Source organism: Rosa rugosa, chromosome 5, assembly GCF_958449725.1.
Source record: "Rosa rugosa chromosome 5, drRosRugo1.1, whole genome shotgun sequence".
NCBI lineage: Eukaryota > Viridiplantae > Streptophyta > Magnoliopsida > Rosales > Rosaceae > Rosa > Rosa rugosa.
In genome coordinates this window covers 48525700-48551892 of record NC_084824.1, presented here as the reverse complement: position 1 = coordinate 48551892, position 26193 = coordinate 48525700, and the positions used below count along the sequence as shown (strand labels likewise).

The window sequence follows — 26193 nt, the reverse complement described above, 5'->3', positions numbered from 1 at the left end:
CCTCGATGACTAGAGTCTACAAATGCTAAAAATAGAGGTGTGTCAGGGAAACAACCAGCCCTCTACCTAGTCTTGCAGCTCATTACAAAACAGGGGAAGCTTGCATAAAAATGCAAGCCTAATATAAGCAAGAACAAGCTCACCTTCTGGGGAAAAAAAAAAAAAAACATTCAACTACATCTGACCTGCCTACACGTAATTGTGGTACAAATGAAACATAGAAACCCTTAGAAAACTTCTAGAAGTTATTCCCACACATACTATACTTGAAAAATTTATCTTAATCCAGATAGTTACCAACTTCCGTAACAATCATGATCCGAAATGATTGGTTCTGGACTATATATCGCCCCAACTGTCCAAGAAAGTCCACCCCTTAGGCTAGACCACGCTTTCTGGTGGTCGACTCTTCTAGTATAGCATTAGGTCATCAATTCCAGGTCTATGTCCACCGGTGAAGAGAACAGAGCAGAGCACCCCGTCCAAAGCCCAGTCCAAGCGACAGAGCTAAACCCGATCTCCTGCGCCTACGTACATTCAAAGCGTCTTCTTTAGCCCAACGTCGTCGAGCACCAAACCCAAAAGAACTAGAACCGGTTTGCACCCCTATTCTGCCTCTTCAAAGAGATCACTAACATCGCCGCGATCAACAATAACCAGCCGACCGTGAAATCTTGCCTGCAGCACAAACGAACCTCTACAATGGAGCACCGCCATATAGAACAACCTCCGACAGTCGTCAACCAAAAGTCGGGCATTGTGAGATCGGAGTCGCAAAAGTATCTTGGGATTTTTCTTGCCTCATTCTCTTTGCAAACCCTAGGGTTCTAGATACATTAATAAGACAAATTGATTGGTCACCATGATAATTTTGTTCTTACCAAATTTGTCTAGATTTGTTTAAATAATCGCATAACTAGAAAAATCACACACCCAATGGGTGTGAGTAGAGATTGTGATTATATCAGTATGGTGAGAAGTTATCTGAACATATAAAAAGTCAGTGCAGATAGTGAGAAGTTTTTCTTTCTTTGTTTTTTTTTTTTTTGAAAGGGGTTTGTGGTTTGGAACCCAGCCTAGCTAGGAGGCTCAGCCCCACGCTCGGTTCCATTTATTATATTATAGTTATAATTTTGCATCGATGGGGACATAAAACCTGAACCCCGAGCTACAGAGAAACACTTACAATAATCCTCGTAGTTAACATCCTGAATAATAGCAGGAGTCTCATCTATCCAAACATCATCAAAGTAGAATAAACTAGCAAGGTGAGCAAGTCTATCTGCAACACCATTTGCTCCACGGAAAATATGCCAAATTGTAACTGATTGAAAAGTCAACAAGTAATGTTTACAATCATCCAAACATCATCAAAGTAGAATAAACTAGCAAGGTGAGAAGTTATATGCATGAGAGTTTTCCATTTTTCTCATCATTTTTAAGTCTGGTTTTGATTTTGTTATTTACAATTAACCCTCGACATATTAAATATAATTTGATATTATGGTGTAAAGATACTTAAGCGTGTGTCAATTGGCTTTTTTTATGTTTTAAAAAAAAAAAAAAATTGGTTTAGATAATTTCTTTCTTCCTCAAACTGCAATAAAAAAAATAAAGAGTAATACAGTTTGTGAGCTTGTGGTAAATAGCAGTTGGTGATCCATTGCTCACAAGTCTAGTAAAAGTTCTCCCACGTTGAGATTAACAGTTTCTTCTCTCTTTGTTTTTTTCTTTTTTGTTTTCTTTTTCTCTTGTCCTCTTTTTATATTTCATATTTTTAATTTACTGTTTTATCCATTATCTAATAAAGTTTATAGTCTCAGAGTTTTAATTAACCAAGGACAATTGCAGGGTTTTTGAAAATTTAACCTCAAGCCTTATTGGCTTAATTAATACTAATCCTTTCACATCCGTTTTGACTGAGAAAGTGAATTCTCTTGTCCTTATTACTCAATCTCACAATGTCATTACTGAATCTCAAGACTGTGGGTTCGAATATTGTAGCAGGCCAACGGCTACCTAGTTCAAGCATGAAAAGAGCATGGCTGTCTCTCATTCATAAATTCTCACCAGGCCAAAAGTTAAAAACAAAATAAATAAGGTGAGAGCCGCATTTTGCAAAATCTAGATCACAAGCCAGGCAAAGTTTTTGTCTTTCTTTCTTTATTGAACTCGTGCACCCACCACACACAGCTTTCATCATTGAACTCCAACGTTACTATTTTCAAAAACCGTTGGAGCCCAAATGGTTTTAAAATTCCTATGACTACCACCGTCACCTTTCTCCATCTATATGAATCAATCCACATTCCTCAGACTGAGTAGCAGGTCTAATGGGGTGCTTCCTTGCCTGCTTCGGCATTTCGAAGAAGCGAAAGAGGCGAAGACTTTCCAATAGAGTTGCTGCAGCTGGTGGAGACTCTGTAAATTCTCTTACCTAATCTTCAACCACAATCTGAAGCCACCCATATTTTGTTAGTTTTCCGGTGTATGTTCCGGTGTTTACAGTTAGTGTCACACTAAGCTGAATTCGGGTTTCATTTTGCTGCAGAGACGTGGGAGTTATGTACCATTGGACTCATCATCTCTTGCAATAATCGGACTTGATGGTCCGAAAGTAAGTCCCAATAGTGCAGGTTCTGAACAACTCAGGTCAGTTTTTGCTTTTATTTCTCTATACATTGTGTTAATATGTGGAGTGGACCAAGTGTTTACTAGCTGGATACTTTGTTTTTTTTTTTTTTGAATATTTGTTGTTTTAGAGACAAGCCGAAAGAGGCGACGAGCTTCAAGGTCAGGAAGAAAGTCAGCTTCAATCTGAATGTCCAGACCTACGAGCCTATTTCGAATGATTATGATTTTGTGGAGAGTGAGGAGGAGGAAGAAGAAGTTGACAACAATGGACAGGAAGGGTCAAAAGGAAGGTCATCCACTTCAGCATCTAAGAGGGCTTCAACTGCATTGAGTTCATCAATAGGACTTTTTCCTTCAAACTACAGGTACCAAAATGTTCGAGACAGCTACGACAGCTACGAAGAAGAGGACTACGTAGCAGATGAAGAAAGTGATCTTGATGATGATGATTACTATGGTGATGATGACTACTGCGATGGTGACAGTGATATGGATGATCCAAGAATGAGCCAAGAAGGGTTTCCTAAGCAAAGTTTCTCTTCATCTATAAATGGAGAATTGGAATCGTGCCGGTGGAATCTGAATGCGGGAGATAATATCCCATATGCACATTCTGTATTGAGTCCAATTGAAAATTTGAGTCAGTGGAAAGCAGCCAAAGCAAAAATAGCAGCACCAAAGCAGCAAAAGGAGAATGTCCCATCAATTCAAGAACCAAGAATTCTATACAGCAGATCAAGTTGCAACCAGTCCAAACCTCTATTGCAAGAAATCCCAGTCCACGCCAGCCTTTCAAGTTGGATAAAATAATGCAATGGATAGAGAGTATGATATCAATCTTAAGCTCAGTTACATTTCGGATACTGAAAACTGAGGAGGATATTCAACACGTGTACTTGAGACTGCTTTTTACTTCTCTAGCAAATTTTGGATAGGGTGTGATATTTGGGAGATTGTTGTTTGGGTATTTCTTTCTGATTCTTTCAATTGTGTTGTATATGAAGATTTTGTTGGGTAGATTTGCCCAACTGTTTGTGTAAGAATTTGACAGTAAAAGGAAACACAAGTCATGGATTCCAAATCCTTGATTTGTAATTTACAGTGAAAAATATATTTTTGATGTATCATCATTTTTTAGATGTAATTGGAGTTTATTGAAATAACTCTAAGATTATATTTCTTTATGTTTGATGTTGAGTGTACCAAGTTGGTGAAATGGTTTTCAAATTTTTTATGCCTAATAATGCAGCATAGAGTAGATGATATGCCCAATAACGAGCTACATGCAGGTATAGATTCCAAATGAACATTTGATATAGAAGCAGAGTCGATTCATCAAAAGAAATTCAATAAAAATTCAGCGAAGAATAAATCAATATCAAACTACACAAAGCTCTACCTAATAAATCAATCACCGAGTGTTTCAGAAATTTTCTTTTTCTTTTTCACTTTACTGGAGCTACACTGGTAACTGGAATATTCGAATTTCAATCAATCAAAAAACAAACAAAATAATTGTACCTCACCTGAGTGATACTAGCACATGCTGTTCTTGCAGGAACATGCAAATCCACTTGGTTTTTAATTATAGTCATAGATTCCTTTCATATTCAGACTGCATATGGATATCTTTTTTGTTCTTTCTTTTGAGTGCTGTAAGGCGAAGAGTAAAGAAGAAATAAAATAAAAAATTGAAGAACCTTAAAGATGATCATCAAAATAACCTCATTGTGAAACACATACAGCTTATGCCTTATAACATGCACGGTAAAGCTTAAAAGAACAGAAAAAGACAAAAGAAAAAAAAAGCATACATTAACTGTATTTAGTAAATTACATATTGTGAACACGATATTGCTTTTATCCCTATCTGCTTTCATTCATTCATTCCCGGCAGATGGCTCTAACTCAATTTGAATATCTTGCTGTAATAAAGCCCGGTGCAATTTAACCTAAAAAAATGGCACTAGACTTGATGCAAAACATGGGAGACTGCCTTGTCTTGGTCTCAGGACCTTTGGTCCATCCTTAACACGGTTAAAACAGAGCCAATTTGTATAGAAATCATCAAAATCAGCTTGGAGAGAATGCCTAGTTGATTTATGCAGCAGATATCCTGGTTCTTGAGTTACTGAATGATATCTACATAATGACACATATGCAAGAATCTGCATCTTCGTCATCAGAATCACTAACATCACTGCAAACAGGAAACAGGGGTGAGATACTAGAAACGCCAGAATGAATCTATAAAAATTATTGAAGACTTGTGCAAATAATGTTACAAACAGTTACTCTTGTTTGTTTCCGCACAAGTAGATAGCCACTGATTACTATTTCAATCTAGGGAAAGGGTGACAGAGTAAGAAGTTACGTCTTATGTAAATCAAAGAGCCTCATGTGTAAGCAAACAATTGTGAGCTAGATCAAGAGATATTTCAATATAAGGATTCTCCAAAATTCCAGAAACATGAAGGTTTTAACACACCATAGACACGAAGGAACCCAAGCTATCAGTACTTACATGACAAGCCAAATTCTAGCAAGTAACACTGAATGAACATTCTAATACACTGGAGCCAATAAAAAAATATGATAAACTGGCGAGGTCTAGAAGTCAGTAGTAAATCATTTTGCAGGACCTCAGAAGTCTAATGTAAGCCCATGCTTTTAATCATCTAAGTATCACATCGCACAATCAAAAACATATCATTATGTACCAACAGTCATACAAGTAGCTGACGTTTTGAACTGGACAATGCAACCCACTTACAGGAATGTCCAGCTTCCTAATTTTACTAGCCTTCACTCACAATAAATCATGTTATGATTTCCATACAATTAGCTCTTCAAAAGAAGTTCAAGGTATATGAATGAACTGCTAAGCATAAAAGATATATTTTAATTTGATATAGCAGTCTAACTTAACAACCATAGACCACTATAATGAGTCTTTTTAAGGCGCATAACTTAGCCCTAAAACTTATCAGCTGAGAAACAATGTTCGAGATGACCAAGACCCATAGGGTTTGACTTCCACTGCTCATGGCCCATTGAGCTTCCTCATTTTCCACAGTTTCTCTCCAATTCCTTTGGCAACATTCACATTCACAAATATACTCACACGTACATATAAATAACAGTCCCTAAATGCCTTTACTACTTTTGTAATAGCTTAAGTTCCCAGTATCTACAGAGACAGTGATTACATCCTAAAAGTTGAGGTTCTTAATGAGATAAAAGGATGCATACTGACTCATTAACAGAATTGAATTATATGACCAGATATGGGAATTTGGAGAACCAAGAAAAGAGAAATCAGTTGCCTTAGAATAAAAGAGGAATACAACATTCTAGTCATGAGAAGTCAGATGGAGAGACCTTCAGCAATGATAACTATTTACTTAGGAAAAGATCTATAGCAAATAATGACTTGCCAAGATGGAAATGATGCTGTATAGTGGAATCCTTTGTGGAAATTATAGATAGACAAGAAGAGAACACCTAATTATTCAACCAACCAAAACTTGAGCACTGCATTAAATTGTAACCTGAATTGTTCAATTCTTAAACTCTTACTAACCATCCAGTGCCTCAAAATTAAATAGTTCTTCAAGGGCAGGAAGAGTTGATAACCACTTCAACTCAAGTATGACAGCAATACCCAGTCAAGCAGGTTAGCTAAACTCCAATGGGCCTAAGATTTTCCATCAGATGCTAAATTTAATACTGTGGTCCATCCAAAATTATGCAGAGTCTCTTTTAAAGAAGTATGACCCTCATGCTGACAGGCAACTTCAATAAGTGGGGATGTTAACACAGATTCACAAAAAAAAAAAAACTAGTGGTCACAGGGTTGCAGCAATGGTAGATCCCCATAAAGTGAAAGGGGAATGACATCAGACAAGATTAAAGACAAATGGCCCATGTATATAGACAATGTTGGTTAGCACAGCTAAAAGGGCAATCAATGAGAAACCAACATGGTGAACTCTAGAGTTAAACTCAGCAAAATAACACCCCCAAATAAAAGAAAGTACAAAGCAGAACAGCAACAAAAAAATTAGTGCAGGTCGGGGTTCCATGTTTCCTCAATAAGGTAGAAATGCATGAGATACACCTGGTCTATGTTTTGTTCTGTTGTGCGAAAAGGGATTAACTGGTTACATTTCACTCCTAATAAATTTCCCTGAAATGGGTTTTACCACAAATGGCACCCAAGAATTCCAAATTTACGAAACATGGCACTTTTGTAAGATTTTGTCATGTACGTTTCATGAATGCTATTTTTGTGCAAAACTATAATTCAGTTTCCATTTTGGTAAATCCCCTTAAATTGTCCTCTGACCAAAGCCTCCACCCTAATGAGGAGAAACACAATATTACAATAGAACGGTTATACTAACCCAACCTGTCATTCTGGTACCTACACTAGCTTACAGAATATTACTATTGAATGGGTACTCTGACCCCCACCTGTCATTTTGGTTCCTAAGACTAGCCAGTTAATTCTGTTGATGAAGCATGCAAAAGCAACAACACCTTTGTAAAGAGACCTCCAACAGTTACGCTCGGCCACTTCAGAATTGCTCAGTCCAGCTTAACAAATCTTCAATTTGTTATGAAAGAAATAAACCTGATAAAGGCATTCCAGTCTGACATTGTGAATCAATTCGGATATACTCAACAGTTTAACATGGCCAAAATAGCAAGCTGTCTCTACAGTTCAAAGAAACAATAAGAACACTTCCGCAAATTCACATATCAGCATCGAGCATAGCGCAAACCACCTAATCAATACAAAATTATGCACTGAAAACCAAAAATCAAAGCTCAAACAATACTACATAACGGAACCAAAAACAACAAAATCAACAAGCATAACTAAACCAAAAACTCAAAACTCTTAAAACTTTGGCCAAGACAATGCACACTTAAACACACATAATCCAGCATATACACATTACCTTGGCTCATACTCTAACACCTCAACAAGCTTATTCCCATTCCTATCATTCCACTGCACTTTTCGCCTCGTCTTATTCGTCTTCCTCGACATTCCACCTTTCCTCGGCGGCAACAACGAATTCGACTCACTATCTTCATCCCCATTCCCCTGTTCCTCAACCTTTTCACTCTCTCCAGACCCACCACCACCACTCAAGCTCTCATTTTCACCTCCATTTTGCACTTTTTCCTTCTCATCCGTCTCCATTAACAACAAACAAGACTCCAAAGACCTCAACCCCTCAGCCAGCTCAAACCCCCAGTGATCAGAATCCAGCTGGAAACAGGTCAAATCTCTCGAATTTACCAAAATCCCCAAAATCCGTGAAGTTTCCAAAATTCACAAACCCTAACCCTAAAGCTCGAAACTTTGCCGTCGCCGGGGACGTGAATCGCCGTTACCGCGAAAGTCAACGCCCATCAGCGGTGGGGGGTTGAATTGCAACGGGACGGATTGGTTTGCAGAAAAATCACAGACGAAATTGGAAGAGGGAGAAAACGAAACGAAACGAAACCTGATGAAGAATCGAAACGTTTCAAATGGCGGGGGCTGGTTTAGATCGTTTTCCCCTTCTCCGAATCGAAACGAGAATTTGGTGCCAAAACAACAAAAACAACAACTGTTATTAGTTAATAAAGAGAGACACAAAGATCTTTTTTAATTTAATTTTATTTAATTTTATTTTGTTGTTGAAAGGGACGGCTCAGCTTAGTAATAGTAATGAAGAACTCGTACTTTGCAGAACTGAGTTACCTTTTTTATGTTTTTTTTTTTTTTAATCGTGAAACACCGTCTCATTGGATGCCACGTTGCAGAAGTTAATGTCGTTCTAACAGTGAGGAATTGGCGGCTTGTGTAGTGTATATACCGACACTCAGGTAAAGGAATTGGCGGCTCGTTGCAACTAACTTTTTTTTTTTTTTTTTTGATGAAGATATATATATATATATACAGCGCTTCTCAGGTGCGGACGTCCGCACTTTTTGCTTAGGTGCGGATTTCCGGTTTTGACCCACTTTCCTATCACATTTTCACATCTTAGCCGTTCAGTTTTTAGGTCATAATGTATAGATCACATCTACAAAATTTCAGCCAATTTGGTGATCGTTAAGGCATCCAAAACTGCAATTTACCATTATAAATACGAACGGTTCCGGTTCGACAGATTCGGTCCGTTCGTGTAAATTGCAATTTTAGATGCCTTAACGATCATCAAATTGGCTGAAATTTTGCAGAGATGATCTATACATTAGGATCTAAAAACTGAACGGCTAAGATGTAAAAATGTGATCGGAAAGTGGGTCAAAACTAGAAATCCGCACCTTTTTCTTCGGATATCCGCACCTGAGCAAACTTTTATATATATATATAGGATTTTTCTCAGGTAAGGATGTCCTTAGTTTTTCTTATGGAACGGATTTACTGTTTTCACCCACTTTCCGATCACATTTTCACATCTTAACCGTTCAGTTTTTAGGTCCTAATGTATGGATCACCTCTGCAAAATTTCAGCCAATTTGGTGATCGTTAAGGCGTCCAAAACTGCAATTTACACGAACGAACTGAATCTGTCGAACCGGAACCGTTCGTTTACATTGTTGTAATTTGCAGTTTTGGATGCCTTAATGATCACCAATTTGGCTGAAATTTTGCAGAGGTGATCTATACATTAGGACCTAAAAACTGAACGGTTAAGATGTGAAAATTTGATCGGAAAGTGGTTGAAAACAGGAAATTCGTACCTAAGAAAAACTAAGGACATCCTTAGTGTAGCCGGACTGTATATATATATATATATATATATATATATATATATATATATATATATATATATATTTAAGAAAGATATATTTTCTTATAGAATAACTAAATATAAAAACTATGAAAAAAAGAACTAAATAAGGTGGTCCATTAGGAAAATCATAATGTACATACATGTACATTTGCAAGCATAATTAGCTCTAATGGGCTACGCTCATTGTACCGCCAAAGGTACTAATTCCAACCAAAGGAATGACATGCAGACACACCGCCAGGCGGGCTACAGCCCCAACGTCGAACCATCTCCAGATCGGCGGCGACGCGCCGCCACGCGCCGCGCCAAGATGGCATCAGAAGCTTCCGAAACTGGGAACTGAAGCATATCAGTCTCACATCGAAAACAAAGAGAAGATCAACCTCTTCCTCACCTATAAAAGGTCCTCTCATCTCTCTTCATTAATTACGCATTCAATACTCACCTACTGTTACTTTGTCAACATAAATACATTGACTAACTTAGGCATCGGAGAGTCGAAGACCGCCCAACGCGGTCTCCCTCTGACGCCCTTTGTATTTTACTTGACAGGTAACGGAGGCTTTGAAAACACCACAAGTATCGATCCGCTCACCGGATCGGCGTTAACTAAGGTTCAGCTACCGCCGGACTTTTAGACATTAACATTGGCGCCGTCTGTGGGAATCCTTGAACAAAAGGTCATCCTACCACATCCACCATGACTAACGGTAGCGGAGGAAACGTTGAGGAACAGGCGAACCAGTCCACCATCCCCCAACCCTCCGACCCAGCAGTAGGCGTTAACCGCGCACTATTCACAACCCCGGCCAACCCCGGTGGTAAGACAAATCCAAGCAGCAGCCGCCCACCGGGCCAAGATCTCGTCACTATGTACGAGCTAGCACTGGCGGATCTTCATAAGGCAAACAGAGAACGTGAGGAGGAGCGCAAGGAAAAGGCTGAAGCCCAAAGACAGGTGGCTACGCTCATGACACGTTTTGAGGAACTAAAGAAGACGCTGGAGGCCAACGCCCGCCCAGCACAGAGCGAGCAGTCACGTAGCACCCGGCGTAGTCGACCCGGCACCGGCGCATTGGTGCCAGGGCCGGTCATACAGATGCAGGTACCGCTGAACCCACCTGAGTTGTTGGGAATGGGGCCACCGCCCATACCCCAACTAATGTTAGAGCAGGAGGCGGAATCACTCCCGCACACCAACCGCTCGGAAACTAGGGCGAGGACTGAAGGCAATCCGCCTGTGCCGAGGCGCAGACCGACCCAGCGGATCATTCAGGCTGATTCCGCCAACGATGCAACCGCCCAAATTTTGGAAAGGATGCACCAGCTGGAGCAGAGGTTGATCAGGGCGGAGTCGGACGCCCCAACGCCAACTCAGAGTCCGCTCTTCGCTTCCAGACCTGGGCCCTTCACCGCTGAAATTCTGCAGGATGTCAGACCGGCATATGCAAAAACCCCAAAGGTGTCGCATTACGGCGGAATGTCTGATCCCTTCGTCCACATGGACACTTTCAAGAAAGTCACCAACAACAAGGGATTCGACGACGCCACCTTATGCCACTTGTTCAGCGAAACGTTGGATGGCGAGGCAATGAACTGGTTCTTTGAGTGCCCGCCAGGGTCTGTCAGCTCATTCCATGCACTGTCGCACGCTTTCCTCTCCCGGTTCATCTTATTGTCCGCTGGGCATCACAACACAAGTCAGCTGTTCAGCGTCAAGCAGGGGGAGGACGAATCACTGAAGGCCTTCGTCACAAGGTGGCGAGCGGCAGCGTCTCAGTGCCGTGACCTAGACAAAACAATGGCATCAGCGGCCTTCAGGAAAGGACTTCTCAAGGGACCATTCCTTTATCACCTCAACTACAATCATCCCAATGCGACGTATGACCACGTCATGAGTGAGGCGGTCATTCACGCCCAGGCGGAATTCATCACATATGGAGAGACCCCACCGCCACCAGCAACTCCGACAAAGTCAACACCACCATCCTCCATTCATCAGGAAACCGCTGACAAGATCCAGTCAGCACCGCCAACTGACAAGAAAAGGGAGTGGCAGCCGGGCCACCACCAGAACAAGCGGCAGAAGGACCAACATTACAACAAGGGCAGCCGCCCAACCCATGGGGATAACCGCAACAAGCAGGCGGAGTCCTCGCAGCGGTATGCAGTATTCACAGTCCTCACTGCCTCGTATGAGGACATCTACAATCAGTGCAAGGATCAGATCCCACCGCCACCCCCTCCAAGGTACCCAAAAACGGGTAAACCCAGGAACACTGGCAAGTGGTGCAAGTACCACGAGGATAGCGGCCACAATACCAACAGCTGCAATGCTCTCAAAACGGCCGTTGAGACCTTATATCGTGACGGCAAGTTGGAGCAGTTCAAGGTGCGCCAACCACCGCCAGTAATTGCCAACGTTGAGACCTTGGGCCGCATCAACACCATCGATGGCGGTGCCCCAATTACCAGCATGTCTCACAGGGCGAGAAAGCGCTATGCACGCGCTAATCATCCGAAGGAGGTCTGCAACATCCGCTACGAGAGATCCGCCAAACTCCCAAGATCTGGTTGGGAACCTATTACCTTCTCAGAGGAGGAGGAACGCGGAGTGCATTTACCCCATGACGACCCATTCTTGGTCGATGCCATTCTTGGCAAATTCTCGGTGGGGAGAATCTTAGTGGATAGCGGGTCCGCTGTCAACGTCATCTTCAGCGGTTGCTACGACCATCTCAAGCGGAACAAAAAACTACTCCAGGATCACGAGCCACTGCTCAGCTTCTCCGGCGACGTCACACAACCGCTGGGGTCGGATTACATGCGACTGGTTATTGGCACTAGTCCATGCATGGCGGAGATACATACGGAATTCATTATTGTCGACTGTTCCAGTTCATACAACGCCATCATTGGTCGACCAGCGCTTAACAAGCTCAAGTGCATCATTGCCGGGTACATGCTTCTCATGAAGTTCCCCACGCCCAACGGCACGGGCTATGTGAGGGGCAGCCAGCAGCTGGCACGAGAATGTTATTCAACGACTATTGCGCGGTCAACGCGCCGCCATGAAATTCTAACGGTGGGAAGTGAGGCACCGCCACCAAACATCTTTGAGGATCCTAGAGATGAGGAGGAGAAATATGTAAAGAAGGAACCGGTCAACCCGGACACGTCGTTGAAGGTTGTCTGCATCTCAGACGAACACCCTGAGCGGACAGTCCGCATAGGAGCCCAACTAGACCCAGACGTGGAGGCAGAACTCACTCAATTCCTACGTGATAACGCCGCCGTCTTTGCATGGTCCTACGCGGACATGCCAGGTATCTCTCCTGACATTATCACTCATAAGCTGACCATCAAACCCTCCTTTTATCCCATCAAGCAGAATCGGAGGGCCTTTGATGAGGAAAAATACCGGGCAATCGGAGAAGAGGTCGCCAAACTCCAGTACATTGGATTCATCCGCCAAGTCATCTATCCCCAGTGGATCTCCAATTTGGTAATGGTCAAAAAGCCCAGCGGCAAGTGGCGGATATGTGTCGACTTCAAAAATCTCAACAAGGCATGCCCAAAGGATAGTTTCCCACTACCTCGTATCGATCAGCTAGTCGATTCAACTGCCGGACATGAGCTCTTCAGCATGATGGACGCTTTCTCCGGATATAATCAGATCAAGATGCACCCCAGCGACCAGGAATGCACCACCTTCACCACTGACAAAGGCCTCTACTGCTACAATGTCATGCCCTTCGGTCTGAAGAACGCCGGTGCAACTTACCAGCGGTTGATGAACGCCATGTTCGCTGAGCATCTGGGAAAAATCATCGAGGTCTACGTGGACGACATACTAGTTAAGAGCATAAAGGCCAGCGGACATGTGGCAAACCTCAAGGTCATAGTAACCATTCTCTTGGACTATGGTATGCGCCTCAACCCGGAAAAGTGTTTCTTTGCGGTCACCGCTAGCAAATTCCTGGGATACATCGTCAGCGAGCGAGGCATTGAGGCTAACCCAGACAAGGTACAAACCATCCTTAACCTGGCGGACCCAGAGTATAAGGTGGACGTCCAATGCCTCCAGGGCAAGTTAACCGCCCTTTCTCGATTCATCTCTCGACTCACTGATAAGTGTGCCCCATTCTTCAAACTCCTCAAAACAACCCACAAGAAGGTCATCGACTGGAACCCAGAATGTCAGGCGGCTTTCCAGGACCTGAAGGAATACCTGGCGGCAGTCCCTCTCCTTTCTGTCCCTGTGCAAGGAGAAACACTATTCATATACCTAGCGGTCTCGGCATCGGCGGTAAGTTGCGCCATTGTCCGGCGGGAAGGCCAAGATGAGCTCCCAGTGTTCTACGCCGGCAGAGGCATGAACGGAGCAGAATCAAGATATCCTCCCTTGGAGCAACTGGCCCTCGCACTTATCGTTGCCGCCAGGCGCCTCCGCCAATACTTCCAGGCTCACACGATCCATGTGTGAACCAATCAACCGCTGAGGCAAGTGATGCAGAACCCTGAACACTCGGGGCGCCTCAGCAAGTGGGCCATTGAGCTCAGCGAGTTCGACATCGAATGCAAGCCAAGAACCGCCATGAAGGGCCAGGCAGTGGCGGACTTCATTGCTGAACTCACCGAGCGTCAGCCAGAGCCCGGTACTGAGACAGAGCCCGGAACAGAAATGGTAACCGTTGGGGAGGCAATTCCCCTACAGTCAGATTGGAACCTGCATGTAGACGGCTCCGCCAGCGCCAAGGCCAGCGGCGCCGGAGTCATCTTAACAGGACCCGGGGGACTGAACGCGGAGTACGCGTTGAAATTCAACTTCAAAGCTTCAAACAACATGGCGGAGTACGAGGCACTCATCGCCGGTCTGCTCCTCGCCATTGACTCAGGGGCTAACAGCGTCAACATATTCAGCGACTCTCAATTAGTCGTTAACCAGGTCAACGACAGCTTCCAAGCCAAGGACCAGCAGTTAGCGGCATATTTGGGGTACGTCAAAACGTTGCTAACAAAGTTCAAATTTCACACCATCACACAAATCCCCAGAGAAAAGAACGTCAAGGCTGATTCACTGGCGAGACTGGCAACCGCCCAGCCACATCAGAGCCCAGCGGACACAAGGGTGGAGTACCTTGACAAGCCAAGCATCACAAAGACCCTGGCGGAGATCTTCAACATTGAAGTCAACCCCAGCTGGATGGACGAGATCATTGCATATAAGCGCAGCGGCACATTGCCAGAAGATAAGGTGCAGGCAAGACAGCTCAAGCGGAGAGCAACCCGCTACAACATCCAGAATGGCAAGCTTTACCGCCAAGGATTCACCCATCCCAACCTCCGCTGTCTAACCCCAGAGGAGGGAAAGGTCGTCCTAGCGGAAATCCATGGCGGAGAATGTGGGAACCACTCAGGCGCCAGATCCTTAGCCAACCGCACATTGCGACAGGGCTACTTCTGGCCCACACTTGGTGATGACGCCCGGCAAATTTCGAGGTCTTGCCACAAATGCCAACAGTTTGCAGATCTCCCACATGCACCGGCAGAACCACTGTCAGTCATCATCGGCCCTTGGATTCACTCCACGTGGGGCCTCGATTTGATGGGAAAGTTCCAAACCGCCAAGGGCCAGTTCAAGTACATCATTGTAGCCATCGACTACAATAGCAAGTGGATAGAGGCGGAGCCACTGACGGCAATTACTACCGCCAAGGTCATTCGCTTCCTCTGGAAGAACATCTACTGCCGCTATGGTGTCCCACACACAATCATTACAGACAACGGTACACAGTTCAACAACAAAGAACTCATATCGTTCACCGCCAACTTGGGCACCAAGTTAAGTTTTGCATCTGTCGCCCATCCCTAAACCAACGGCCAGGTCGAAGCAGCAAACAAGATAATCAAGAAGCTGCTAAAAAAGAAGCTCGACAACGCCAAAGGTTTGTGGGCGGAGAAGCTTCCAGAAGTCCTATGGGCCATCTGGACAACTCTAACTACCGCCACCGGCGAAACTCCTTTCTGTATGATGTTCGACACAGAGGCGGTCCTACCTATTGAAATAACTCAGCCTACCGCTAGGGTCGAGGGCTACTGCCCAGACACCAACAGCGACGGCATCAACTTGGACAGGGACCTCCTAGAAGAAAAAAGACACAAGGCCCATTTGCACAACTTGCAAAACAAAAGGCTGGTATCGCGTTTCTACAACGCCAGAGTCAAAGCCCGGAACCTCCAGTTGGGGGACTGGGTAATGAAGGAAGTCATTCCGCCACCAACAAAGCTCCGCCCAACGTGGGAAGGCCCATACAAAATTGTGGAAGTCGTTAGCCCAGGCACCTTCTACTTAAAGGACAAGGATGGCGTCACATCGACCCACCCTTGGAATACTGAACACCTTCGGTATTACTACAAATAGTCAGACCGCTACCCAGAGGCATCTTGACTTAGCTAAATTTTTGTTCAATATTTAGCTAAGGGAGGCTACCCAACGGGTACTACCCCACTTTTGTACGCTGATCAATCAGCTATCAATGAAACGAGGAATTATTCAAACCATTGTTACCAAATCTAGCACTGAGGGCAACTGGCAACGCCAGCAATCGTCAGCGGACCTCGTCCGCTACGTGGTGCACTTGGACCAATCTTAATTCCTTTAATGTTTCATTGATTGACAAAAGCAAAATAAAGTACTAGCAGTACAAACACATCATAGCAAACACCAATTCAAAATTTCATTTCATTTCGCAACATACATTACAAAATGTTATGCCTCAGCGGCTACAAGAAAAAGAGTAAGAAAATCTAGGGCGATCCCAGCTGGCTTCAGGGGTTGCCTTCGGCGTCTTCTGCTTCAGCAGGCGGCGGCACGATCGCTCGACTGGTTTGATCGGACCCTCGCGCTGTCGGACTTGGGGTCTCTATGGTGCCGTCCGCCCGGGTGTGCGCCGCCAGAAATCCAGCGCGCGACACCTTCGACGGGGTGGGGTTGGGAGTCTGCTGGGACCCTTCCGCCGGATGTGCGCCACTTTCTTCTCTGCCTGAGCGGGCACCTCCCGCTGGGGCGGCCACGACGTCTTTCTCCAGCGGGGTACTCTTGGCCGGCGGCGCATTAGGCTGTGACGCTTTGGCGAAGTCGATGGCGCCCTTCCGCTTCAGCATGTCTATGTTCGCTAGGGCCCCAGCCTTCGCCGACTCGGTCATCGCCTTCTTAAACTCCGCCGACTGCTTGAACGCTTCAACAGCGACTGCCGCGGCAGTATCCTCTTCAGCTCTCAGACGGGCAACCTGGCCTTCCAACCGCTTCAGCTCCGTCGCCTTGGCAGCGGACTCCCGCTGCACGATAATAAGTTTTTTGTCCTTGGCGGCAATCCGCTCCTGCAGCAGCGCAACGTCCTGCTCCAACTTGGAGACGCGTTCATTCATCTCCAAGTCCCACTCGATGGCCACGTTGAGCTTACCGCGGGCGTCGGCAAAGTCACACTTCGCCTTCGCCAGGCGCCGCTCTGCCTCCGCCAGTTTCTCCTTCGCCTCCACAAACTCCCTCTGGAGACCTTGGATTTCCTCCCTGAGCTCTCCCTCGACCAAGGGCTGCTTTGACGCCTCCACGAACATGTCGTGCAGTCCCGCCGATATTTGACCAAACGCCAAGCTGAAGGGCGATTGGTCAATTGCCGTGGGGCGCGAGATACCCGCTAGACCGCCGAACCCAAGCCGTTCGCAGATATGGAAGAGGAACTCCCGCTCACCATCTGTCATGAACGCCGCATACTCGGCAAATGAGTCCAGCTCACTAACGGCGGGCGCTTCTCCCTCCACCACAACAGTCTTCGACGGAGCTTCTCGGGCCTTCTTCTGTCGGCGGGACCCGATCACCTCCACGTCCTCCCCCTCTTCCTCGTCAGGAGAGTCAACCTGCCGACGTTTTCTCTCCAGCGCTCTTTGGTTCCCGGCGGCGGTCCTCGCCATCCTCACCGGCGGTTCCTCCCTTGGCGCAATGACAGTATCCGCCGGTGGCACCACCCTCTCCTTTTGGGGGCCACGCCTGTTGGCAGGCATCCGCTCTTTCTGCTGCCCAGCTGCAGCGCCTCCCCTTTTCCCGCCGGCCACTTGAGCCCCCGCCTGCACTACCGGTAGACCATCCTCACCAAGATGGGAGTGGTGCGGCATCGGCAGCACCACCGGAACCTCGGACTGGCTCAGCGCCAGTGTCTCGGGGTTCACCAGCGTCTGCTGGGCCGCCAGCCCCTCGGCGTACATGGTCTCCAGAAAGTTGTCTATCAGTCAGTCTCGGCTATTTATTACAAAAAAAAAAAAAAGAGATCAGCCTGGCGGAGATTTCTTACCAACGGAGCGAGTAAGTTTCTGCTCGACTAACAGCTCCCAGCCAGTCAGAAGTCGGAAGTCCAGCAAATTGCGGTTCCGCCAACAGCCTCTGATCCGCGCCACACGGCACTCCTCCTCGCGCGTTAGGTTGTACCGTAATCCCGCTGCACAAACACAAGTTGATTAGCAAAAGTACCCAAGTCTGCAAGATAAAAGAGCCCGCCAGCTACGTCCAGCGGAAACTGGTTACCAACCTCGGATAGGTTGGAACTCCGACTTAATCCTAAACGTCGGCCCTTCTTCGTTCGCCCCAGCCTGATACTCCCACCCCTCTGTGGCGACGCAGAAGGTCCCCCGCCAGTAGGACATCGAATCCCTCAGATTCTCGATCAGCTTGGGCGCTCCCTGGCGACGTCTCAGGTTCACTTGCCCTCTACAACCCTGGCGCTTCACATACACCAGCTCGTAAAAGTGAAGCACTTCCGCCACGGTAGGCCCCTCGCACCCGGACAACCGCCACAGCGAGTTCATCGCCAACATCAACCGCCACATGTTGGGGCAAATCTGACCGAAGGCTAGGCCAAATTCGCACACCAGAATTTGGAGATTTGGCACCAGCGGGAGTGTTACTCCTTGGCGGAGTATCGCCTCGTGAACGGCCGCAAATCCCACTGGGAGAATTGACGCCTTCTCATCCACCGTCGGCGGGCGCAGTTTCACCGAGCCCGGCAGCCGGAACGTCTGCTTCATCTTAGTAACGGCGGCGACATTCATCCGCCCTCCTGCCTCGTCAACAGGGGTGCCATCCTGGAGGAACCACGCTGACTCAGCGTCCTCCCCCGCTGTTTCCTTGTCCCCAGCGAAGCCGCTGGCAGCGCTATGGCTCGCCAAACGCTCGTCGCGCCTAGCTTTGGCCGCAGCAGCCTCACCCGCCCTAGAGCTCTCTGGACGTGACGCACGACCCATGGCTACTTCCCAAGGTATGGTCTGTAGCGGCTCAACCTCTAGCGGTTCTGACAGTGAGGTTCCTGCATGGGTAGACGGACGCAACGAGTCAATAAATATCCTATCCGCCGCGCTGAACGACACGTCAGACCCGGAATCCTCACTGCTCGAAATCTCTATGACGTTAGCCATCCCAAACCCTAAAACCCACACCAGTTAGCACAAACACAGATCTAGCCTATTATTACATCAGTTATAGCCAAGAGCATCAAGAACAATTTACCCAGAAAATGCCAAAATAAGAACATACGCACTCAACCCAGATTCGACCATCTAGCAAATCCCTAAATACCAACTCTCTGCAAACCAGCATAACCCAAACCCCCCAAATCTCACTTTACACCTCAGAACACGCCAAAGCAAAACAGAAATCATCCCAAATAATCAAAAAACACCAAAACCCAGAAAATAGTAGATCCAATGAAACAGGAAAAGAGGGAATCCAGATACCAACCTCGGTGGTGAAGCCCACGATACGATGGTGCACAGTAATCTTAGGGGGGTGCGCTCGTCGTCTCTCCGGGAACGATGTCTCTAAGCTCCGGCAACTTCTTTCTTCAATCTCGGACCAACAGAGCAATAAAACGACGACTGTGAGTTTGAAGCTTTTACCAAAGTGTCAAATCTCGCTGGGTTTCCCCCTTTTTATGTCAACATCAACGCGTTCTAAGCCGTCCGCTAAAAAACGACATCACACACCAGCCGTACACGTGTCACAAGTCTCCACTTACTCTCCGGATTAACCGAGGCGTCGCCTCGGTTACAAAATCCATAATTACTATCATTAATGGCGAGAAGACGGCCAGGCTTGGGAGACAAGCCTCCGCACGCTAACCCTCTGCGGGTTGGACACGTGTCAACCACCACCAGACGAAGTGTCTGGTCGAAGTAACCGCTTAGATTGAATTCACCAACCGTTCGAAGTCTCCGCTGAGCGAAACCCTGCCGGCGGAACTTCTCCCTTGTCATCTTCCAGGTGACGAAGTCTCCGCTGAGCGAAACCCTGCCGGCGGAACTTCTCCCTTGTCATCTTCCAGGTGACGAAGTCTCCGCTGAGCGAAACCCCGCCAGCGGAACTTCCCCCTTGTCATCTTCCAGGTGACGAAGTCTCCGCTGAGCGAAACCCCGCCAGCGAAACTTCCCCCTTGTCATCTTCCAGATGACGAAGTCTCCGCTGAGCGAAACCCCGCCAGCGGAACTTCCCCCTTGTCATCTTCCAGGTGACGAAGTCTCCGCTAAGCGAAACCCCGCCAGCGGAACTTCTGCCTTGTCATCTTCCAAGTGACGAAGTCCCCGCCGAGCGCAACCCCGCTAAGCGGAACTTCTCCCTTGCCATCCAGCAAGCTGGGCGTTTTCCGCCATACACCTCTAGCGGAACCCCACTCTTTTCAGCTTGCTAGCTGCGTACTTTGTTCAGCACTATCGCTCAACAAAATACTGCCAGGCACGTCTACCGGACGCTGCTTCCTGCTACATTCAGCGGGGGGATATCCGCCAAACGGCGAATCCCGAGGCCACGCCTCACTGACAACGACCGCCACGCGGCATTACCGTCAGACCGTCCCTACGGGACACGGGGACTTGTCAACAGTCTACGACGGCCCTGATCAAGCACGTTGACCCCCGTCACTCGGGTACTAAGATTGAGCTCGCTACTCAACACCCTCTGCTCTGTGCAGCTCCCCCTCAACAAACAATTTGCAGACCATCCGGAGGTCTATCTTAGCCGGGGAGTGGGGGACTCTCTGGGGGGCCTAGCAGGGGCCCACCCGGAAGGGTATAAAGCGTTTGCTCAGTAAAACCAACGGTTGACAACGCACTGACGCTAATTATGCTCTTGCAAGTCTAGCGGAAGAAAACGCTTCAAACCGCCGAACAACTCCCCAACCAAGATTGCCCTCCTTGACTGGGGACTTGGGGGACTTGTACATACATGTACATTTGCAAGCATAATTAGCTCTAATGGGCTACGCTCATTGTACCGCCAAAGGTACTAATTCCAACCAAAGGAATGACATGCAGACACACCGCCAGGCGGGCTACAGCCCCAACGTCGAACGATCTCCAGATCGGCGGCGACGCGCCGCCACGCGCCGCGCCAAGATGGCATCAGAAGCTTCCGAAACTGGGAACTGAAGCATATCAGTCCCACATTGAAAACAAAGAGAAGATCAACCTCTTCCTCACCTATAAAAGGTCCTCTCCTCTCTCCTCATTAATTATGCATTCAATACTTACCTACTGTTACTTTGTCAATATAAATACATTGACTAACTTAGGCATCGGAGAGTCGAAGACCGCCCAACGCGGTCTCCCTCTGACGCCCTTTGTATTTTACTTGACAGGTAACGGAGGCTTTGAAAACACCACAAGTATCGATCCGCTCACCAGATCGGCGTTAACTAAGGTTCAGCTACCGCCGGACTTTTAGACATTAACACATAAGATATAATATATGAGAGAAATTTTTAGGTAGGGCAGGCATGCCATGTAGTTGGTACGCTCAGCCAATCGTGTTGCAAATTACCAATAAATATAGGGAAAATTCCACAAATGGTCACTCAATTATGACTCATTCGATACTTTGGTCACTGAAGTTTCAAATATATCACTTTGGTCACTCAACTATTACACTATCAATCACTTTAGTCACCCAATCACTTTGGTCCATTGCGATAAGTAAATTGCAGTTTTCTTTGCTATAAAATTGCAATGGATCATAACAAATCTTTTCTACTTGTGCTGTCTACAAGCATATTAAATTTGTGTTCATCGAAAATGATAGATGTAGCAGCACTGATGTGGTAGGAACTATTACGAGAAAGAGCAAAGCTTAAAACTATTACGAAACATATACGTGGTAGCTAGGAACATTTGGTGGACACAATGATGTGGTTTCGACGTAGATAAGCATTATATATCATTCTGATGATGGACTAGTACATGTAGTTCTGCCACTAAAACTAGAAAGTGCAACAAGAAGAAAAGTCATATTCAGCATTATATTGTCCAAACTGAAAACACTTCTTATGATCAACACTATTGCTTTCATAACAGTACTACCAACAAGTCCACAAAGCTTGATGATAATGACTTGTACCTATTCTCTCTGTGCTCATTGTTCATTTTCTACTGGCTTGCCCATCTGTATCACTCAAAGTCTTCCACAGAAAGCATCAATAAAATGGTCTATCATGCATTTTCGGAAGCAAATCACCCGAAAAGGTAATTCAATCATGTGAAACAAAGCGATTAAAGAAGAACTACAGATGGTACGGTAGAGGGAATCTGTTATGATGTTCTGAAGATCTAAGCCCTGCAGAGAGGCTGCAAATTATTCCCGTGTTAGCTCTCTTAGTGATAGTACTTAAACATTAGATAGAATCATAGAATGCAGTCGCTATCATTTGAATCCATTTGTTTGCTTCTTGTTATATATTCAAACTTGAAATCCTTACATGTATAATAGTCTAATCAAGCAATTGTAGTTAAGCTATTAGTGTAAACTGAATTGTAGATTTGAAACCACTGATCCAATTGGAGATTTGTTTAATTTGGACCTAAGAATAACCCCAGCAATCGTTAGTGGTCGTAGCACTTCAGAGTACACTCGTACAGAACCATAAATGTGTTAAAGGGAAGCCCTTGTATGGATTGTTGAATGCGCAAGCATTACCAGGACGTGAAAAACAATCTGCACCGATATAAACATTAAGAATGAAAATGATTTTTATTTTATGTGTGTAAAAAAAAAATAGAAAATTACATAGTAGCACCAGACCAAAGATATAAACACAGAAAACCCACCTTCAAATAGTTTTATACAAATAAGGACACAAGCTCAGACCCAAAACCAAATAAAGCAGGCCTGGCTTCGAATTTTGATAGAAAATGACTAAAATGCTAAGTTTTTATTACAATTTACACTCATGCCACTGGCATAATCAGCAACGACCATAACCTGAAATCCCAAAACGCAAAACGCCCAAACCCAAATCAGAAACCCTAAAACCTCCAGCGACGGATCCAAAACGCACTGCAAAATCTCCGAAGCAGTAGCACTCAGCTTGAATCTGGCTCCAATGGAGGTCGGTAATGTAAGCCCTTACTCCAATTTTGCTGCCTTCATTTATGTTTCTTCGAATTAGGATATGAAAAGATGAGGTAGGAGTAGCAGTAGAATCGATTGAAACCTCCAAAGATGAGCAAATCGAAAGTAGCAGGTTGAAACCTCCAAAGCTGAGCAAATCGAAAGTAGCAGCAGAATCGATTGAAACCTCCAATTCGATTTACTCAGCTTGAAACCTCCAATTCGATTTACTGCAGAGGATTCCGGTTTACTTGTTTGATCGCACCGCCGGTTCGGCTTGTTTGGTTCATAAAATTTAATAATTCAGATTTTTTGAGCTGAAAAATTTGGAATCTGGAATAGGAAATTTGATTGTTTAAGAACTGTTTGAAGAGTAGAAATCTTGATATTGACATTTGTGTTTGGCTTGGATTTTGTTGAATTGTACAGAGAGAATTCTATTGCTGCTCTTGAGCAGATGATTTGTAACATATAGCATTATGAATTTGTAATGATGTTGATTTAAGAGTAAGAGAGAGATAGTGAGAGTAAGAGTCACTATGCCAAAAATGCCTTCAGACGACACGCATCAGACGACATAAGTTTTGTTTTATGTCGTCTGAGTTTTTCAGACGACATAATTTTTTTTTCTGTTGTCTGAATATACACTAAAACCATACTGGTTTATTTTGGAAAAATGGTGAACATTCAGACAACACATTTGTGTAGTTGTAGAAGGTGGTGATTTCCTATCTCAAATTTGGATAAATGGTGAGCATTCAGACAACACATTTATGTAGTTGTAGAAGGTGGTGATTTCCTATCTCAAATTTGGAGGGATATCCAACAGTTGATTTGAGTCTTTTCCCTCTCAAATAGCCACACCTTAATTGACTGGAAAATGTTGTGACATTCAGACAACATTTAAATGTTGTCCGAATGTGGGGGTTGTTTTAAAATTTCCCAAGTTATTTTGACTTGTGCTATTTGACATATCTAGGTCCCTCACAATTAGGTCATTTTCTGTCATTCTTCACTCGATCAATCAGCTCTCTCATCTTGACCTAAAACCCGCGAAAACTCAAACACCTGCCTCGCTCTCTCCTTTTCACTTAGCTCTCTCAGATCTCGGTTCTCTCTCAGCTGATTTCGATTCGGCTATTTTCTATTTGGGGATGGGGTGCCTTTTATCCTCATCAAAATAATGAACACCATTCGGGGTTCTGGTTACTGAAAACCCAGACCTCTCTCTCTCTCAGCCTCCTTGATATTCAACGACGACGAAACGGCGGCATTCAGTGACTCTGCTTGGTGTCTCCTTGAATCCGAAGTCAATCACTTAGTGAATCGTCGTCGTCTCTCTCTCAATCTCTCCTGGACGGTCGCCATTGACTCAGACCAAACTAAGGGTTTGTAATCGGAGATGGCGCCCAAGGATCCCAAGCAAGGCGGAGGCTTCTTCGCTTCTATAGCTTCCACTTTCAGCGTCGTCACCAAATCCGTCAACGGGTACCCAATCCCTCCTTTTCTCTGATTTCCGTCTTTCCAGCTGCTTTGTTTCTTCCGCAATTTTTAGTTACCGGATTTTTTTTTTGTTGAATTTTACTTCAATTCAAGCACTTCTAACTGTTGCTGTGATGGTTGATCTGGATTTCTATGTTCTATTTGCCTTGGAAATGGATCGCTCGCTAGTTTTGAAGTTTTTATCGGTGTTGATTAGCTTAGATGGTTTGTGATGATCTTGGTTCTAGGTCAAATTGGATGTGTGCTTGACTGTTTGACTTGTGATTCTTCTATAATGTTTGCAGTGATCTAGGGATTGTATGAGAGCATGTTGACTTAATTCATAGGACTGAGGTGAAGTGGACATAGCCTTGCAGCGATGGTCATACATGGTAACCCTTTAGATTCGCAAGTTACCTTCCGTCCAAGCTATGCAACGCCTCACCAAATTAGATTCGCAACTGATCTTCAATTGTCCCCTTCTGTCTTGGTTGTCTGGTTCAGTCTATACATCAAAATTCTGATCTACTGCTTTGTTAATCGCAGACTGATCTAGCACACCACAGTCCTTTGACAACTGCATTGAGGAATTTCAGCGATGAGCCTCTTGAGAACGAGAATGGTATAATCCTTTTTCTTTTCTATATTTGTTTCTGCAATAAATATGGAAACATTATCATCTTTCCTTGTTTTACAGTATTCTTTAGTCTGAATAAATTTTTATTTCTCTAGACATCAAAGTTCAAATTTATAAAGAAGGAAACCTGCTAAATCCTTCTCAACTAAAGAAGGACTATGAGGATTGGATAGTTCAGATGCATAGTCAATATGATGATGATGATGATGAAGCTGACTGTGGTGAAGCCCAACCTGTCTTTGTTGTAAGTCCTGCAAACAAAAAGGAACTTCGTATATCATCTGAAGGTAGGTGTAGATGGATAAGAAGCTTGGTTTTTCTAAATAATTTGTATCCTTTGTTACATCAGTTGCTTACTGAGTTCTTCTGACTTTAATTTACTCCCATTCTTGTTAACCATCGATTTATGTCTCTTTAAATTGTAGTTGCAAGGGTCCATAAATCTGTAACAAGGAATGGAAGGACCTGGAAGTGTGGTCAGAGAATTAAACTTCTTAAGGGAGCATGTGCTGGGGTTCAGAAGAACAATGTTTATGCGACAATTGAATACTTTTTGCTTGAAGGTCTCCAAGGTGAATCTGGTGGTAAGTAATCTTCTTCCGAACATAGGAAGGTTTGAAACTTGAGTCTAATTTGTATCCTCTTGTGAAGTTTGTATGGAAATGTGAATAAGAAGGATAGACATTCCATAATTTGTTATGAGATGCATCTTACAGTAATTAGATCAGTTTGGATTTCTTTAAAAATGGGATTATATCAGTTTCAAGTCCTGACAATTTCTTTTTCCATTTTGTTGTCTTTCTAAACAGGTGAGGTTGAAATTTTATGCAGGTGTGATTTCTTGTGCATATTCTGCTCAATTTATCCTTTTTTTTTTCCTTTTGCTTGACTAGTATGGATTTGTTGTACAATTATTTTAAAAGGCCTTCAAGTCTGTCCGATGAAAAGGGGTGCATCCTTTCAGTCAATGAGGGAGATACTAATTTGGATATGGGCGAATCCTTGTCTGTACCATTCAGTGTGGTTGACGCCGGAAAGGTTTGCTGTTTATTTTATTTTATTATCTTGCATCTTCACATCATCTTTTGTACATTTGGAAAGATTGTAATTTTTGGGAGAAGTAGCTGAATGTTACACTAAATTCTGAGCCATTGACTGCAGTGCATAGATGTTGAAAGAACTGAGTGGGAAAACCATATAAAGAGACGACG

At 44.8% G+C, this 26193-nt stretch overlaps 2 protein-coding genes and 1 long non-coding RNA gene across 3 annotated transcripts; 2 read left to right on the top strand and 1 right to left on the bottom strand.

Moving 5' to 3' along the window:
* The first annotated feature begins 2166 nt into the window (after nt 1–2166).
* On the top strand, nt 2167–3818 carry LOC133710823 (histone deacetylase HDT2). Its single transcript, XM_062136950.1, has 3 exons — nt 2167–2423; nt 2552–2652; nt 2763–3818. The coding sequence occupies exons 1-3, from the start codon at nt 2334–2336 to the stop codon at nt 3442–3444; spliced, it is 873 nt and encodes a 290-aa protein (XP_061992934.1). The 5' UTR covers nt 2167–2333; the 3' UTR covers nt 3445–3818.
* Nucleotides 3819–4318: 500 nt separating this feature from the next.
* Nucleotides 4319–8265, bottom strand: LOC133710851 (uncharacterized). Its single transcript, XM_062136990.1, has 2 exons — nt 7602–8265; nt 4319–4834 (listed from the first exon to the last, which is right to left on the bottom strand). Exons 1-2 carry the CDS (start codon nt 7847–7849, stop codon nt 4777–4779), a joined length of 306 nt encoding a protein of 101 aa, XP_061992974.1. The 5' UTR covers nt 7850–8265; the 3' UTR covers nt 4319–4776.
* A 16384-nt stretch (nt 8266–24649) lies between these two features.
* On the top strand, nt 24650–25184 carry LOC133709414 (uncharacterized). Its single transcript, XR_009846283.1, has 3 exons — nt 24650–24737; nt 24892–24967; nt 25078–25184. It is a non-coding gene; the product is annotated as an uncharacterized LOC133709414 (long non-coding RNA).
* Nucleotides 25185–26193: the final 1009 nt, after the last annotated feature.